Below are 18,608 nucleotides of genomic sequence, written 5' to 3' on the forward strand. Positions count from 1 at the left end.
CTTTATTCGGCATGCAACGAACTGGACATGCAATTGGAGCGGCACACACACACCGGGATACACACACGCAGTGATGCAGTGGTGGTACCACTCGGTACCACGCCGTCCTAGCAGTTCGCTGAGCAGAAGTGCGCGCACGGATGTGCACTCGCGCGCACACAAATGCGTTCACAACTTTAACTCTACTGTCGTGCTGTGCGCCAAGTACCCGGCACTTATCACCTAGTCTTTGCATAGCATAACAAAGAAAGAGAAGTGCAAGACCAAAATACAAGCCCTGTGGGGGGTTTGCTTGAGCTGGTCTGTGCACACGCGAGGAAGCATGTATGCACGCACGTGGCGTCCAGGCAGTTCTGATATTACGACTGCACCCCTGCACACACGCATTGTCTTTTTCTCAGTCGCCGATGCGATTGAGTCTCTGCGCCTAACCCATCCCGTCGTCCTTCCCCCCCATGGGCAGCCGGGAGCAGATAGGGCGTCAACGTGAGCCGCGCCCCGGGGACCAATCCAAGTGCTCCTGTCCGTCTTCGTCAAGGACGCCACAGCGTTAGCGATCTGTTGTTGTGCATGTTTTTACATTGGGTTTATCTTATCGGGGGGAAACCCTTGCGAGCACGGGGAGAACATGCAAACTCCACACAGAAAGGCCTGGGAGATACCCCACCTGGGTACCCGGCATCATGGAAACCTGGTCCCCAAGCGGGAATCGAATCCTGGACCTTCTTGCTGTGAGGCGACAGTGTTAACCACTACACCACCGTGCCGCCTATGGACGTATGTAAAGGAAGCATCCACTATTCCTATAAGCTCTGTTTGCAGAGAGCCACAAAGCAATGTGTTAGGGCTGGGCGATTAATCGAGTTTCTATTCCGATTGCGATTTTGGCTTCCCAACGATCATGAAAACAAAGAGAATCGAGATGCAATCATTATTGTGCTGCATGCCATGTTGCTCTCATTCTGTCTTGTGTTGTTTCCCCCCCAGCCATCGTCACATGTTCTCAAATCAATCAGTAATCGTGTTTAATATGTGTATGTGTAACTAGGAGGGATATGAGGACTGTTTGTGTAACTAGGAGGGATATGAGGACTGTGTGTAACTAGGAGGGATATGAGGACTATGTGTCACTAGGAGGGATATGAGGACTATGTGTCACTAGGAGAGATATGAGGACTGTATGTGTCACTAGGAGAGATATGAGGACTATGTGTAACTAGGATCCAATAATAGTGATTATGATTTTTGCCATAATCAAGCAGCCCTTGTGTGTTTATGTTCATGTGTGCGTGTTTATGTGTGTGTGTGTCTTACAAAGGGCTCCTCCCCTAGTCGGGACATGAGGAGGAAGGTGTGCAGGTCTCCGTGCTTCATGAAGGGCAGGATGACCATGGGAATCGGGAGACGTTGTCCCGGACGCCTGTGGAGACTCACCCCTAGAGGACAGCAGAGAGAGAGGACAGTAGCAGAACCCTTATTTACCAGGGCAAGGGGTCGGCAGGTGGCCTTAACACTTTGAGAGCCAGTCCGTGTTTTCCTTTTTACCCCCTTGAATGCCCAAACCCACTCCAATGTTAACTTAATATCGCCTAATCTATGTTTTAAATTATGGCTATGTGTCTAATCTGCCCGTTGCTTATCAAAGACTCATTTTCCAGTCACCATTGTCATGGCAGATTGTTTTTTTATCGCTTCATTTCCGTTTGATAGCATTTTGAAAATCACTCGTTTTCGCGGAAAAAACAACCCATTCTATGATAATCGCCTTTTACTGGAATATTCTAGAACGTTGTCATTTGTCAGCCTATTTATGAATCGTTTTCAAAAAAACGCTAGATGATAGTATATGTGTGCGCACACGCGCTCGTGTCGCGCGCTGATAATCGCTGCTCTTATTTCCTGATGGCTTTTACAGTCAAAACAGCTATATCACATATAGGGGAAACGCTTATATATCCATGAAAACGAGTCTGATTATCCTAAGACTGATAACATAGATTCCTTACCTGAGATCAGATGGTATCCAAATGGTTTATTCCAATTTTCCGATCGCCATTCGAAAAAATCGCTCATTTGATTGATCCATCGTGTATACAGTAAAACACATATTTGCCGCGGCACCAAGGCTCCAGAATGAACTCTGGTAGACCCCGGTTACATCAGTGAGAAGTAAAATGTGGAGTCAGAAATCCTTTCTCCCATTCACTTTCATTGAGTCCAATCCAAAAGGGTGATTTACCATCTGGGAGACGATGGGGGGCGCTTTTTTCACATCCGAGCGCCTGGGGTGACTGGATCTCCAACGGTAGGCTCGCTTGATGCAATATGATTTCAGATTGCTAATAAAAAAAATAAAACCAGAGTATTCTCGTGATGGGCATTCAACCCGCGGGGGGTAAACCCGAGAAATCTCGGGCGTGGCATCCAAAGTGTTAACACATTGGCTGCCGGGGGTTGTGCCTATGGAGATGTTTACCTTCTTTGCAGGGCTATAACTTTTTAGATTTGTATTGCTATATTGACATTACTATGGCCCATTCAACATCGATTATCTATCGTTCAGGATGTGGGAACGTTATAATATATTTTTCATTCATACATTGTTGTGTTAATACCTTCGAGAATATAAGTATGTTTTTAATCTTTTCTGCTGTAATTCCAAAAACGCTAGTTATAGGCCCAAACACATATGATAGATTATCGATTGCCGTTTCTTTCCCATACACGCTATTTTAAAAAATTCAAATGTATATGATCGGTATACATTATGCTTCATCATGCGTGGAGGAAAGGGGGGGGGAGGTCGTTTATAATTCCTTGATCATCAGTAACGTGATATATTGATCAGATGGTTTGCAGTGAAATGAATAAACAATCGGGCTGAAAATAACGTTATATTCCCCTTACCGTGGGCCGATGAGACTGGCGGTGAAAGATCCCAATTATTCGACGCCGATCGCCTAGGTTCATTTCCGGTTTGTATGGCGCAATAAACGCCGAAATCATATCGATTATTAAGTTTAGAAAACGATCCAAATGTACTATAGTGTCTGTCAGGAGTCCCGTAGCGAGATGTGACTGCCGGAGGAATTTCCTCGATGCACCGATGGCACTTCCGGTTTTTGCGAGAGTGTAACTCGCCCGACCATCCACCAGGCGGCGGTATTGAGCCGTTGCAGTCACATCTAGGGTCCCGCTAGGGCATTGGGGGTTGGCTGGATGAATTATGAATGCCATGGCGAAAAAATTAAATATTGATCTCAAAAACGCTGTACAGCGATCTTGGCAGACAACGCATGGCGGGCAATAACGCTGGACAGCGTTTTTGGCGCTGGATGTGTTAAAGGTCAGAAGCTGGCTTGTGGCCGACGGGTCGTCTGTACAATGGACCTGTCTCAAAACCCTGCCCTCTTTTCTTGATCCTCCAATCACAGCTGTCGCTTACCTCTGACTTACCTCTGAAGTCAGAGGTAAGCGACAGCTGTGATTGGAGGATCAAGAAAAGGGGCAGGGTTTGAGACAGGTCTATTCCCCCAGGCAGGGGAACAGAATGAATAACACCTACCCCCCTCCCCCCCCTGCAGTGAAAGCTTGAGGCCAGCTAAACCAATGCATCATTGTCTAATACATTGTCTAATTGCTTGGTTCTCTGTTCCTTTGTTCCACTGTGTGTGCGGGCGTGCGTGTGTGTTTTAAAATGGTAAAATGGCTGCATTTATATAGCAGCTTTTATCCAAAGCGCTTTACAATTTGTTCCTCACATTTGACACATTCACTCACCGACGGCGGAGGCAACCATGCAAGGTGCCAACTGCTCATCGGGAGCAATTAGGGGTTAAGTGTCTTGCTCAAGGACACTTCGACACGCTGACCGGGAGGAGCGGGAATCGAACCGGGAAGCTCCGGATTACCAGAAGTCTGCTCTACCTCCCGAGCCGAGTAGGGTAAATCTGCAGAGCCACACTGCCCAATGTCTGGGCGGGGCTTCGGGGCCTGTACTTGGATTGGGCGGGGCTTCGGGACTTGTACACTGATGTGCACTACTGTGCATGCGATGTTGGGTGGGCTTCATGGTGTGCATGCGTGTGGAGCAAATATGTTTGAATGAGTTTCCAGCTTTGGTTTAACCTATATAATAGCATTAATTCTTCTTCGTTGAAAAATAACCAAATATGTCTTTCAGTGAAAATGTAAGTACCTTAGGCCGGGGCACCTTCACTATTTTGGACATTAGGGCCTATTTTCCGTCTGTCATTTGCTTTAGTGGTGAGCTAACGCACACTCCGGGATTGCAGCTGGACCCTATTGCCCGAAAGGGGCTAGTTCTGCACTAACCTAACGTTGGCTAGCTAACGCACGTTAGCTAATATTCCCTGTAAACACCCAACTAACGCTATGTGAATGTGAAGTTGCTATTATTTTGGCCCACGTTTTGACTACTTTATTAATGTTGAACTAATGTTAAAGCTATGTTAAACATGAACCATTCTCACAAGGTGTTCAACTTCACATTCTCTGTTATTGTCCACCGCAATACACATTGTCAGCGTCATTGTAAAAAACACGTGTTGCTTATTCAATCAAATCCCGGTTTATATTGCGCACAACTGTGTTTTATAACCTTGAGCAACATTCCTCTTATTTTAGTCCAAAATGATAAACATGACTTGATGCTTTTTTCTTACATAGTACTGTATATTTGTATGTCTCTAAATGTCTTGATGAATTGTTTGAACTGTAAAACCCCACAGTCAGAGCTACTGTACCAGATCTGTCTGAACTGTAAAACACCACAGTCAGTTGCGGGGAGGAAACTGGAGAAAACTCGCAAAGACACAGGGAGAGCATGCCAACTCCACACAGAAAGTACCTGGATTAGAATTGAATATTTGCATCTCTGGGGTCCTTATCAAAACAATCGCTTATCAAACCCATTGTGTTTACTGATATATACCATATAAACCATTAACCCTTACACTGCCACACGACAATGATGCTAATGATGGAGCAATCGCCGTCGGTTGTGTGATAGTAAAGGGCTAACCTTCTGTATTGTCACAGTGAAAGGGTTAACCGGCTGCCGTGTGGCAGTGAAAGGGTTAAGAGTGGGTGTCGGACAAGAGGGAAGACTGTCAGGTTTTAACTGTGGATATCAAACGGAAGGTAAAGATGACTTTGAACTGTACAGTAACAGTAATCCAGAACTATTTCATTGCACAAACGGGCCGGTTAGCTGTCGTAGCTAATGTTATATTGAGCCAAAGCGGGCCGGCTAGCTAACGTAGCTAACGTTATATTGAGCCAAACGGGCCGGCTAGCTGTCGTAGCTAAATAATTTATAATTTATAATTTAGGACCTGCTCCGAGGTCATCAATTGGCACACATGCGATGCATGCATGCAATTCGTATCTGCGATTAACCCATACGGTTAACGGTGTGTACCTGGTGTCAGTACCTGGCTACTCTATTTGCAGTTAGCCTATTTAGCTGATGTCGGCCGTTGGCTCCTTGCTACTTTGTTTTCTCTGGTATAGACCCTCTTCTCTTTGGATTTAAGTGTTGATCTTTGTCCTTTTGGATCTATGTATATTCATGTTGCCTTTGTGAAGTTATCTTTTCCTTCTCTTTTGTTCTTCCATTAAAAGTTGAATATGTTGACTGTATGGATTTTTTATTTTTTTTTAACCTTTAGGGGGGGGGGGGGGGGGGGGGGGGGGGGGCTCGCGTTTAAATCTCAAACAGGGCCTCGCATTTCTCCCAGGCGGCCCTGGGTATGTCATAAATGTCATTATGAATTGAAAATGGGGGACCCTGATGTAAACAAGACAAAAGTAGTGCTTTATTTTACTCCATTATCTGTGTATGTCTGTCGGCTAATGTCGCACCAGTAACACGTAGCGAGAGCCCCGCCCAGACAATGGGCAGTGCGGCACTGCAGATTTACCCTATTGCCCGAGCCACTGTCGCCCCTTAATAACTTAGGTTGCAGGAAATGACAACAAATGACGGCTGATCTCGTTTGAAGACCCTGGGTCTACGTACCTATGAGCTGGATAACGTTGGGGTGGTGGAAGTCCTTCATGTAAGCCGCCTCCTTCAGACACTGCTCTATGTCACACGAGGAGGTGATGTCCGCTGAGAGACGGAGTATAGAAGACATTTATTAAGTTACAGACGGACCAATGAAGCAACACCACAGTTGTGTTGTCTGTAGCAGGTCTGTCCTTCTTTGTGTATCAAACTTTTTGCTAACTCTTTACTTTAGGTGGCACTATAATAATAAGATATTCCTTTATTGATCCCCTTGGGGAAATGTGGGCGTCATAGCAGCATGGGGGGGGGGGGGGGGTACATGTATGGCCATGGTAATAGTAGAAAGACATAAATAGTCTTTCATATCCCTCTTAGTTACACACAGTCCTCATATCCCTCCTAGTTACACATACACAGTCCTCATATCCCTCCTAGTTACACACAGTCCTCATATCCCTCCTAGTTACACATACACAGTCCTCATATCCCTCCTAGTTACACATACACACAGTCCTCATATCCCTCCTAGTTACACATACACACAGTTGTAAAACTCTGGGAGAGGCTTCTGCTTTTTATACGGACCAGCTTGCAGCCAGGTAGCTGAACACACAGAGAGGGAATTGGTATCTATCTTCCTGTCCGACTCTGGAGAAGACCGTAAGCGCACTTCCCATAATTGTCGCCGTCCGTGTTCCTAAACCTTTGATTAACCATCAGTTATTCAAGTCTCAGACCTGATGTCTCAGTGCAGGGAAATCCTTCCAGGACTCCATTATCTACCTGCTCGTCTCTAATGCTAAAAGTCAACTCAACTATTCATCAGGGCTTTCTCTAAACAATGGTATAGGGGTGCAGCACCACTATGACAATGTGTCAGTGTCACCATGTGTTTAAAAAAAAATATAATTATATATTATATAATATAATATATATATATTAGGGATGCTCGATATTGGCTTTTTTACCGATACCGATATACCGATATTGTCCAACTCTTAATTTCCGATACCGATATCAACCGATATCACATTTTAATGCCGATATCGGCCGATAATATCGGACATCATTTCTATAGAAATGTAATTTTTTGTATTTTTTTTAAACCGATACCGATATTTTCCGATATCACATTTTAATGCCGATATCGGCCGATAATATCTGACATCCCTAATATATATATATGAAAGCTTGGGGCCACATCATTGTCGTGATTGCTCGGTCCGATATACCACTGTGTGTGTGTGTGTGTGTTTTCTCGTGTTCAATGTTAAACTTTTGTGCAGCATTACGGTGCATCACAGTCACGGAAGGGGCTAAAGGAGCAGGAGGATATTGATTACCGTGTCACATATCTCTTCAATCAAGGCCTGACACAGGCTGAAATAGCTTTATGCCTTGCTGTTACAGATAATATATATATTAGTGTGCGTCATCTAAGAAGACGGTTAGCAAAGGCTTCAGCTTTACCGGCCGCGCAATTAAAGTGAGCTCTCAAAGAGCACCTGGCTACGGGAGGCTGCAACTCGAAACTGGCCCCCGTATGTCCAAACCCCTCCAAATGTACAGTTTCCTCCCCCTCATATGTATATATTTTCTGTTAGGATCTCTGTTTAATAGTACTGTATATTTGCATATCTTGTATGTCACAAATGTAACAGTACTGTGTATACCTGTATGTCATGTACCCCCCCTAAAATAAATTAATCCGTTATCACGAGAAAACGGACTTCGTTATCTCGAGATAACGAGATAATAAGTCGCCACTTAGGGCTTCTGTACGAACCCCAGTTTACATCCGGTTAACTTTGATATTAGCGAACGCTGCGACAGGGAATCAACTTGGGTCCTTTTAGAATGTTTTACAACAGTCAAGTTGAAACCGCCTTTATTGAGCAGGGAGCTGAGAACAGGAAACATTAACGATGAGGAACAAATAATACAGATCTGTCGAATAAAAGAGAATAACATGATGAGACTCACATTTGAGCACCTTGACCGCTACCTTCTTGACCGAGGCGTCTTCCATCTTTATGAAGGCCTCTCGCACTGAACCAAACTCACCTGCATGCACACACACACACACACACACACACACACACACACTCTTATGGAAACTTCCCCCAAATCAAAACAACTAAACCATGAAATGGAAAATGGCCTATGAAGAGATAACAGAGAGAAGTGTGTACTGTGTGTGTGGTAGAGGGTGGGGGTACTGGCCAATAAGCAGTATTGTTTGTGTTTGTGTGACTCTTGTCATGGTGGTAGTCTGGTACATAAGTTAGTGTTGTGTTCATTCATGGTTAAAGACAGTAGAGGTTGAGTACTTTATTATCTAAAGATGGTAAGTTAGAGTGTTGTGTTCATTCATAGTTAAAGACAGTAGAGGTTGAGTACTTTATTATCTAAAGATGGTAAGTTGGAGTGTTGTGTTCATTCATAGTTAAACACAGTAGAGGTTGAGTACTTTATTATCTAAAGATGGTAAGTTAGTGTTGTGTTCATTCATAGTTAATTAAAGACAGTAGAGGTTGAGTACTTTATTATCTAAAGGTGGTAAGTTAGAGTGTTGTGTTCATTCATAGTTAATTAAAGACAGTAGAGGTTGAGTACTTTATTATCTAAAGATGGTAAGTTAGAGAGTTGTGTTCATTCATAGTTAAAGACAGTAGAGGTTGAGTACTTTATTATCTAAAGATGGTGAGTTAGAGTGTTGTGTTCATTTATAGTTAACACTTTGGTTGCCTTGGGTTAAATTAATGATATACCATAGGTTGCCGGCTCTATTTGTCTATGGAGAAGTACCCCTTCTTTGCATGGCTATAACTTTTTAAATTCTATTGCTACATTGCCATTATTAGGGCCCATTCAAAGTCCTATATGTATTGTTCATTGTGTAGCAACGTTAAACTTTTTCATTCACATATTCATAGTAAAGTATGGTCTAATGTATAAGTATGTTTTCATCTCTTTCTGCAGCTTTCTCCAGAACGTGATCTATAGCCCCAAATGCATTATATTGATGATGCAATACAGTTTTATGGCAATCAGCGCGATATAAAAAATTCCAACTAGACGTACTTCTAGAAGTTACTACACGTCATCTGATGTTGACCGGATGGGCTAGGGGGCGTTTATAATTCCGTGGGCAGCGTTATACCAATCATCTAATGTGGGTCAAATGTTGATAATAGCAGTTAGTATCGAAGACGGTAACGTTACACGCTGAAACTCACCCCAGTCTCCGCGCGCCGTTGGGCGATCATCGTCGAGTTGAAATCTTATCATTATGGGATGTAAATTTACCCGGTCCATCTCCAGCTTGTATAATGGTATACGTCCAAATCATGTTGTTTATCGAGTTATTGGCAATCGATCACTGTGTAGTGTGACGAGCCAGAGTCGCGGGACCATAGCGAGCGCCGGAAGTACTACGGTCGTCTAGGACAACCTCTATTCAACATCCTGTTTGGCGATTGCGCCGATCGGCCACCAGATGGCGCTCCTGAACCGCCAGAGAGCTCAGTGGGTCCTGCTGGTAGATCTCAGGCCAGCGGAGGGGACATTATGAATCCGATCGCAGATTTTAGAAATATTGATATAAGGACGCTGTACAGCGTCCCCCGGCAACTTGAGCATGGCCAGCAATGACGTGAAAAGACGTTTCATGGCAGTCAAAGTGTTAAAGACAGTAGAGGTTGAGTACTTTATTATCTAAAGATGGTAAGTTGGAGTGTTGTGTTCATTCATAGTTAAACACAGTAGAGGTTGTGTACTTTATTATCTAAAGATGGTAAGTTAGAGTGTTGTGTTCATTCATAGTTAAAGACAGTAGAGGTTGAGTACTTTATTATCTAAAGATGGTAAGTTAAAGTGTTGTAACTTGTGGTCATTCATAGTTAGACAGTAGAGGTTGAGTACTTTATTATCTAAAGATGGTTAGTTAGAGTGTTGTGTTCATTCATAGTTAAAGACACTAGAGGTTGAGTAGTTTCTTACTCTAAGTGATTTAGATTAACTTAACTGCAAACACATGGGCTGTCCAAATATCTTAAAAACCATAAAAACTTATATGGTTCTTCAGTGCAAGGATTAAATGAGTTTATTCATTAATTAATTCATTATGTGACTATGTAAAAAATATCCCCTGATTTTATTGGTACATTATTAGTGGAACACTAGTATAGTATAACGTGGAAGGCAAACATACATTTAGTCATTTAACTGATGCTTTTACCCAAAGCGACTTACAAAACAAGGGCTGATAATTATTGTTGTGCCAATATGTATATTCAGGTAAACAGGTTCACAGTAAGACTCCTTTGTGTCACTATTCCACACATAGAGTAGTTCCAAAACACAGGCGCGCCCACACAGTATTGCTCTAGGTCACAGTGAATGACGTAGCAGTGTTTTAGTCTCAAAAACAGCCCTCTCAATTTGAACACTTTTTTTTTAGTCAGAGTCAGTGCTTTCTACGCTGTGTGTGTTTTGTACACACGTAAAAAGCAACAGTGGACCACGCCACTACTGTGTACGGTATCATACAGACTGTTCAAATAGAAAGGTGTTATCGGAGGCGTCTGGGTAGTGTAGAGGTAAAAGCTAGTCTACACAGGTGGTAGTCTACACACCCTCCCCAGACCGACAGAGGAGACATGTGGTAGTCTACACCCTCTCCGGACCGACAGAGGAGACATGTGGTAGTCTACACCCTCCCCAGACCGACAGAGGAGACATGTGGTAGTCTACACCCTCTCCAGACCGACAGAAGAGACATGTGGTAGTCTACACCCTCTGCAGACCGACAGAGGAGACATGTGGTATAGTCTACACCCTCTGCAGACCAACAGAGGAGACATGTGGTAGTCTACACCCTCTCCAGACCGACAGAAGAGACATGTGGTAGTCTACACCCTCTGTAGACCAACAGAGGAGACATGTGGTAGTCTACACCCTCTGTAGACCAACAGAGGAGACATGTGGTAGTCTACACCCTCTGTAGACCAACAGAGGAGACATGTGGTAGTCTACACCCTCTGTAGACCAACAGAGGAGACATGTGGTAGTCTACACGCTCCCCAGACCAACAGAGGATAGCGCAACGACCAGGACCGTGAATTAGGAATTGGCATAATGACTCATTTGGGGCGAAAATAGGAGATAAAATAGTGTTATGCCACATTATCTTTTCAATTCACGTCTTGAAAAGGGAAATATATGGGCACAGGGCCCAGAGTGATTTCTATTTATTTATATGTATGTCTATTGAACCTTTATTTAGCCAGCCAAGAACAGATAGTTATTTATAATGACAACCTGGCAAGAAGGAGCAAGACCTCTAGAGGCTGGAGGTTAAAAGCAGCAAATAAGCAAATAAGACATTTAAATTGTAACTGATGTGCTGAACAGGCAGCTACATGGAAAGATCTGTTTGTTTGTTCTTTTGCTCATCTCCTATTTCTTTCTGTTTCCTACCTTCTCATTCAATTTCTATTAGTTGGTTGTAAAGTGTGTATTGCTGTTTAGTCTTCACTGCAGGTTTGTTTGTTAAACACTTCGTTTTGAAAAGCGCTATAGAAATAAAGTGTATTATCATTATTAGTAAGTGAGTGAGCAGTGTGTGTGTGTGTGTATTTTTGTATGTGTGTGTGTGTGTGTGTGTGTTTAGAGATGTCTTTGAGCAGTGTGTGTGTGTTTAGAGATGTCTTTGAGCAGTGTTTGTTTGTGTGTATATGTATAGGTGTCTTTGAGCAGTGTGTACAGGTGTCTCTGAGCAGTGTGTGTGTATGTGTCTTTGAGCAGTGTGTGTGTGTGTGTGTGTGTGGATAGGTGTATTTGAGCAGTGTGTGTATGTGTGTGTAGGTGTCTTTGAGCAGTGTCTGTGTGTATAGGTGTCTTTGAGCAGTGTGTGTGTGTGTAGGTGTCTTTGAGCAGTGTGTGTGTGTAGGTGTCTTTGAGCAGTGTGTGTGTGTGTAGGTGTCTTTGAGCAGTGTGTGTGTGTAGGTGTCTTTGAGCAGTGTGTGTGTGTGTGTGTGTGTGTGTGTGTGTGCGTGTGTGTGTGCTTGTGTGTGTGTGTGTGTGTGTGTGTGTGTGTGTGTGTGTGTGTGTGTGTGTGTGTGTGTGTGTGTGTGTGTGTGTGTGTGTTACCTTTCCCCAGCATGTGTCCCAGGGTCAGTAGTCTCTCTGGGATGAGGACGTCCTGTAGTTTAGTCTTCAGGTCATCGTTGATACCCAAACTGTCCACTAGTGGGAGACAGAGAGCCCATAATCATAATACAGCAGTCCCTACACAACAGGTGCACAGAGTCGCGGCAGTAGAGCTGTTCACAGTGGAGTTGGTTTCTACCATTGTACTGCTTCACCACCAATACTGATGACACACTATGACTGCAGTTTAATTAAGACCTTTGAAATGACATCAGAAAGAAAGAAAACGAAACAAAATAATATTCAATAACAAAATAGTTATTTGCAATAGGTGACTGAGGATGTACCACAATTTAATGAACTATGAATTTAATATATACAAAGATATACACTATGCCCAATTTAATGTGACGGGTACAATACAACAGCATTTCACAAGATGTTTGATTCCAGTGATTGGCAAATAAATGGCTGTCTGTGATTAGGGGCTAAGACTGCATCTCTAGTGGAACCATCTCAATACAGAACGGACGATTTGAAAAAGCCTAATGTTTAACAGGTGTTATAGTATGACTACTGCTATTAGCATAATGTTTAACAGCTGTTATAGTATGACTACTGCTATTAGCATAATGTTTAACAGGTGTTATAGTATTGACTACTGCTATTAGCATAATATTTATGGCTTATTCTCATTGTTTATGACTTTGAAATAAAGATCTTATTTTCCTGAGTCAAACCAAACTGTGTAGTATTTATTTATATATAGTTTCGATTACGAATTAAAATGTTGAGATCACTATTCGATTGGTTTTAAATTCTTGATGCGTTGAAAATAAATGTATTCATACTATAGGGCTCTAATTATAGACTGAAAATGCGGTGAAGCCCCGTCAGGGACAGCTTCCAGTAAAAGCCGCGCTGCAGCAACAACCGTCCTCACGCCTGCGGTATCATCAACACGGCCAGGCGGAGCGGTAAATACAGGCCTGCCTGTGATCTGACTGACAGACCTGCTGGCAAACCTGTGAACTGAGCCTGGAAGTCAGTCAGAACGAGGCCTAGTTTAGTCCAGTGTGGCAACAGAGGAGCCAGTATTTGTGGTGGGTGGGAGATGGAGAGAGAGAGAGAGAGAGAGAGAGAGACGGTAAACATGACATGGCATACAGGTCTCTCTATCTCTCTCTACGTTTTAAGAAATCATCTTAAAACCATTGAGAATGAACACAAACAAGTGTGTCTCTCCATTGTATAACAACAGAGCCTGCACACACACACACACAGGGCATGCTGGTCCTATACATTTATCTGTATTAATCAATTCCTACACCTAGAGCACATGGTTGCTCTGTGTTCTCTCTCTCTCTCAATTGTGTGTATTGAGCCGTACTGTATTGTACGTACCCATTCTGAAATCTGTTGAAAAAGTTTTCAATCAATCAATTAGATTGTCAGTTTCAGAAATGCAGCAAATCACGTAATTTGGTTTCTGGCTTGTTTTAGACACGTTTCATTCTTCAATGGAGACACCCTGTTTTAGTCTGGTATCAGACCCATACTGATACTCTGTTTTAGTCTGGTATCAGACCCTGATACTGTTTTAGTCTGGTATCAGACCAATACTGATACTGTTTTAGTCTGGTATCAGACCAATATTGGTGCTTGTTGGCAATTTGCATATTCATAGACGCTTGTATTCTCATTGGACGTCTCACAGGGGACGTGTTCTCCTGGCAGCTCCAGTCTTTGCTGCGGCTATAGGAGAATGAATGGACTATTAATAAATAACTCCTCGCTCCGTCTGTGGTCCATGCAGCTGTGGGCCAGTGTGTGAACAAAGCCTTCTAATATACAGTCCTCTCTCTCTGATAAGGCAGGGGATTTGGAATTTTAAGCGGCAATATAAAAAAAAAAAAAAAAAGGAAAAGAAAAAGCGCCAGTAGCCAAAACGAGCTTAGCGTTGCAGATCAGGTGACCAGACGTCCCCAGCGTCAAGTGCGTTCTCTGCAGCATCCGGTCATTGAGAGTTAGCGATTAGGCTTTTAGAAATGGCCAAATTGGAATGTTAACTAAACATATCAAATCCTATTCAAATAACCCCCAGGTGCCAAGGACATAATTACTGGTAAACAGGAAAAGAAAAAGACTCCCCGCCATAGGCGGAGAAAAACGCACACAGAGGCTTGTGATGTCATCATGATGTCATCATGACGTGACCACGTGAGAGGGTCTATACGAGGGTAAACATGTAGAGACGCCGCTAAGCCCTTTCCAATTGTTTATTGAACAAAACCATATTCATACAAATTGTCTTTCAACATAGAACATTTCTTAAGGGTTTTAAAATACATCTGGAGGGTGATCTTTAAATTATAATCGTTTATATAATAGAAGTCCTTTGATTGTGGCAGACTTACATGTGGAGTCCTGCAGTTCAGGACACTGTCTGTTGAAGGAGCGAGCTGCTGTGAAGGAGACACTGTTTTCCGTCCCTGGCGGCTTAAAGACTGACCTGGAGACATAAAGAGGGCATATTGGAGACACAATACAGTATAAATACAATACATGTATTTACTTTACCTTCGCATGTAAATAATGAAGCACATCGACTATAAAACAGGAAGGTATAGGTAGATGAGTGGGGGAGTAATATGGTGTGTGTGTGTGTGTGGGGGGGGTGGGGGGCAGACAGACACTACACTACAAAAGGGGAATGTCACTCATTTGAACCCTTTCACTGCCACACGACAGAAGGTTAACCCTTTACTAGCACACAACCGACGGTCGGCTGTTGTGTGGCAGTGAAAGGGTTAACCTTCTGCCGTGTGGCAGTGAAATGGTTAAGAATTCACATGTTCTTCCTGTGTCGGGACAGTCGAGTCAGTATTCGTGAACACGCACCACTCTCTCCTGAAGCTAGAGATCAGAGACAGAACCCTCCGATCGGTGACGTCACTGGGATGTCAAATCTGGGGCTGCTCCGTAGGCAGGGCTCTGACTTCATGATAGGGATGGCACCGACCCGGTACCGATACTGGCCAAATTCACAGGATCGGGTATCGGGAAAAAAAACAGGAAGTATTTTCCGATCCGATACATGCCGTAAAGCGTGCCATCACGTGAACAGTAGTAGCGCGACAACAACGTTAGCGCAGCTAATGCTAAAAAGTGCACCGCGATCATGTCAGCTGTGTGGAGTTATTTTAACTCAATCAGCGCCGGACCCGATGATAGTCGGGTTAACTCGCCAACCGTTCAGCGCCAGACCCGAGTATAGTCGGGGTTTTCATCGTTATTTCTTTTATTCGATATTTCCATTCATTACAGGCACACGGACATCTGGGTTAATGTGGGGAATCATCCTGAGAATGCCAAAGTGCAATACCGGCCGCATCCACCCAGGTGGCAGTATCGAGCACCCTTTGAAACATTATATCTTGGTCTGTGCATCGATCAAAAGTCTCCAGTCGGATTCTTATTGGTCGGGCAAGGGGAGCGGTTGTCCCGATCGGATTGAAAAGCGTGAAATGCTCCCGGTGCATGATGTGTGGCGGATTATGTTGGCAACACGATCGACACCAATACTGGGACTCGCGATCAGATAATTGGAATATTCTTTTTGGGGTACATCCTAGTGAAGGTAAGGCCTATAGGGTATTAATCCTGCTGTGATCCAACCATGAATATCACAAGATATGTGTGTAACGTTACTCCACAACGTGTGCCGTTGGTAACGATCAAAGCATAAAAAAACGACCCCCCCCCCCCACCCTTTCATGCATTCATGATGAAACATAATACCGATAATATAGATGTGATTTCGAAATAGTAGCGTGTACAGGCGAGAAACGGCAACGTTTTTAGTGAATTGCACGTATTACTGCATAGCGTCGTTTTCTGGGATTAGACAGGATTACTCTAAAACTATACTCATATTCACCATGGTATAAAACGGGAATGTATGGATGAAAAAATTATCTCTTTAACACATATTGAACGATAGATCGTCGATGTCAAATGGGCCATAGTATTGTATCCATAGCTATAATATAGAATATAGTTATAGCCCTGCAAACACCGCCACGTATTCCTATATTTTAGAGCGTCGGCCTGTTAAGTACAAACGATGCTCAACTGTGTGGCGCTGATTGAGTTAAGCTTAAAGACGAAAAACACAGGTTTTTGTTTTTAAGAGTATCGGATCGGTATACTCAAGGCTGTGATATCGGTATCGGACATGAAAAAGTGGTATGGTGCCATCCCTACTTCACGAGGCCATAACATTTTTATGTGAGCTCTTACACCCAAATTAGGTTTATTTTCAAATCGCCGCTAGATAGTCTGAACTAGAATTAAAAGCTCATCCGGGTCGTCCGGTTGCAGCAGGAGAGGGTGGTGTGTGTCGGACATGCGGTGTGGTTAGTGGAGTGTTATTTGGGCAGCAGCACTGACCCGAACTGCGTCTCCTTCCCTCGGCGGTGCACCAGGACGGTGAGCAGCAGCCCCACCATGGTGGCCACCAGCAGACCCAACAGGAGACCCACCCACATGTGGCCGCGCTGGTTCTGGGCCTGCACTGGTGACACACACACACACACACATAATACACACACACAGACACACAGACACACACACACACACACACACACACACACACACACACAATACACACACAATACACACACACACAATACAGACAATACACACACAAACAATACACACACAATACACACGCACACACAGTAGGGTTTAGCCAATAGAAAAGGTCATACCATCATTGATCCATGCAAATACTGTATATTATATGTGTTATATAGACTATATATGTTTTTAGTTTATCAACAAATTGTTCCTTGCAGTAAATAATAATAAAAAATAAAAAAAGAATAGACTGAAATATCACCATGACAAGATAAGCTAAACACACATATCGTAAGTATTATGTACACAGAGACATGAATGTACCAGGTTAAAAAAGCACACATAGGCACACACCTAATAAATACACACATAAACACATACAGGACGACACACCCTTACATCGGGATATGTAGAGTAAAGTTGACATGGGTGCATGTTGCCATGGTAACATTGCCGACACAAATATTATGGGATGAACCACAGTATGGAATATGAGGAGTTTCTCTACTGTTAGTTGAATTTGTATAATTTATAATCATTTATAAAAATCATATTACTGGATCTTGCACACACTGCACAGAAATTAGACATCTTTTGAAAGTGGTCACCAATGGTTATAGGCAGCCATGTTGGAATACATTAGTACAGGGGTGGCCAACCCGCGGCGCGCGAGCCGCATGTGGCTCTTTGCCCGTCAATGTGTGGCTCTTCCATCCATAAAAGAAATGTATTATAATATTTGTATTTCTTTTATATTAAATTTTTTTTGTATGTTACTCATTCCATAAGGACGTAGAATAAACATTTACAGATTTTTTTTTTTAATGGTCCATTTGCATGTTCTTGGTATCTGAATCTAGGGACATCTATGGATCTCAGGGAATGTATTCCCAGTGTCAGAAATACTGTGTCTGTTACTAGGCTTGAGTAAATTGTAATGAACCAAAGGAGAATATCCATTATATTTAAAAACATTTTGTATCTTTGACTGTGAATAACACCATGCTAAAATGTACCAGACCTGAAAAATCTAAGCAAATGAATAAAGGGAAGATGATTAAACAGAAGGTTTTGTAGATACAGTACTGAATTCTGCCATCTTTTTTATAATGTACAGTACATTTCTCCACCATTTTTCATCATATTGCAACACCGTTTTTTTGCTAGACGTTCACAGAAAGGTAGAGAAACTAACTGCGTTCTGTTTTATGGCAATAACGTTCAGGTTTGTGGGAGATAATCCCAAAAAATAAGAGAAATAAAAAAGTAAATCCAGAAGTCAGATGATTGACAGGGGCTGTCGTGAGCTGGGTAGGGTAGTTTTTTTTTGAGCTGGGTAGGGTAGGTTTCCGACTCAATGCCCTGAGATTTCTATAATCTTATATTTCACTAATAACAGTTAAAATCATTGGTAAACAAACGTAATGCTGAAAATCTCTGGCTTAAGAGGTTAACCTTGTGAGGCCCAAATAAAAAAGACATTAGCAACTTCAGAGGCCAGAGGGTGGGACATATAAACACATTTACTATCAAATAGCATTGTGAGGCTGAACAACAGGACCAATTGACTATACATGTGCTTAAAAATGTTTAAATAAACATTTAGACTCTTTTTTTAAATGGCTAAAAGTGATTTTGTAATTTTGCAACCGTGGGTCTCACAGGGTACTTTTAACCCTGTGAGGCCCAAATAAAAAAGACATTAGCAACTTCAGAGGCCAGAGGGTGAGACCTTTAAACACATGAAGGGTGCCGTGACTGAAAAAAAAGGTTGAGAAAC

General features: G+C 42.9%; 1 protein-coding gene across 1 annotated transcript in view; it reads right to left on the minus strand.

Moving 5' to 3' along the window:
* The window catches only part of tyro3 (TYRO3 protein tyrosine kinase), an 88,912-nt gene that overhangs the window by 12,767 nt on the left and 57,537 nt on the right, over positions 1 to 18,608 (minus strand). The window contains exons 10-15 of the mRNA XM_084336921.1: positions 16,640 to 16,763; positions 14,605 to 14,699; positions 12,188 to 12,283; positions 8,018 to 8,098; positions 6,044 to 6,136; positions 1,315 to 1,436 (exon numbers count right to left, since the gene is read on the minus strand). Coding sequence (XP_084193047.1) covers positions 1,315 to 1,436; positions 6,044 to 6,136; positions 8,018 to 8,098; positions 12,188 to 12,283; positions 14,605 to 14,699; positions 16,640 to 16,763 — 611 coding nt within the window. The remainder of the gene's footprint in view (positions 1 to 1,314; positions 1,437 to 6,043; positions 6,137 to 8,017; positions 8,099 to 12,187; positions 12,284 to 14,604; positions 14,700 to 16,639; positions 16,764 to 18,608) is intronic.

This window comes from Notolepis coatsorum (assembly GCF_963971535.1).
Source record: "Notolepis coatsorum genome assembly, chromosome: 2".
Classification (NCBI taxonomy): domain Eukaryota; kingdom Metazoa; phylum Chordata; class Actinopteri; order Aulopiformes; family Paralepididae; genus Notolepis; species Notolepis coatsorum.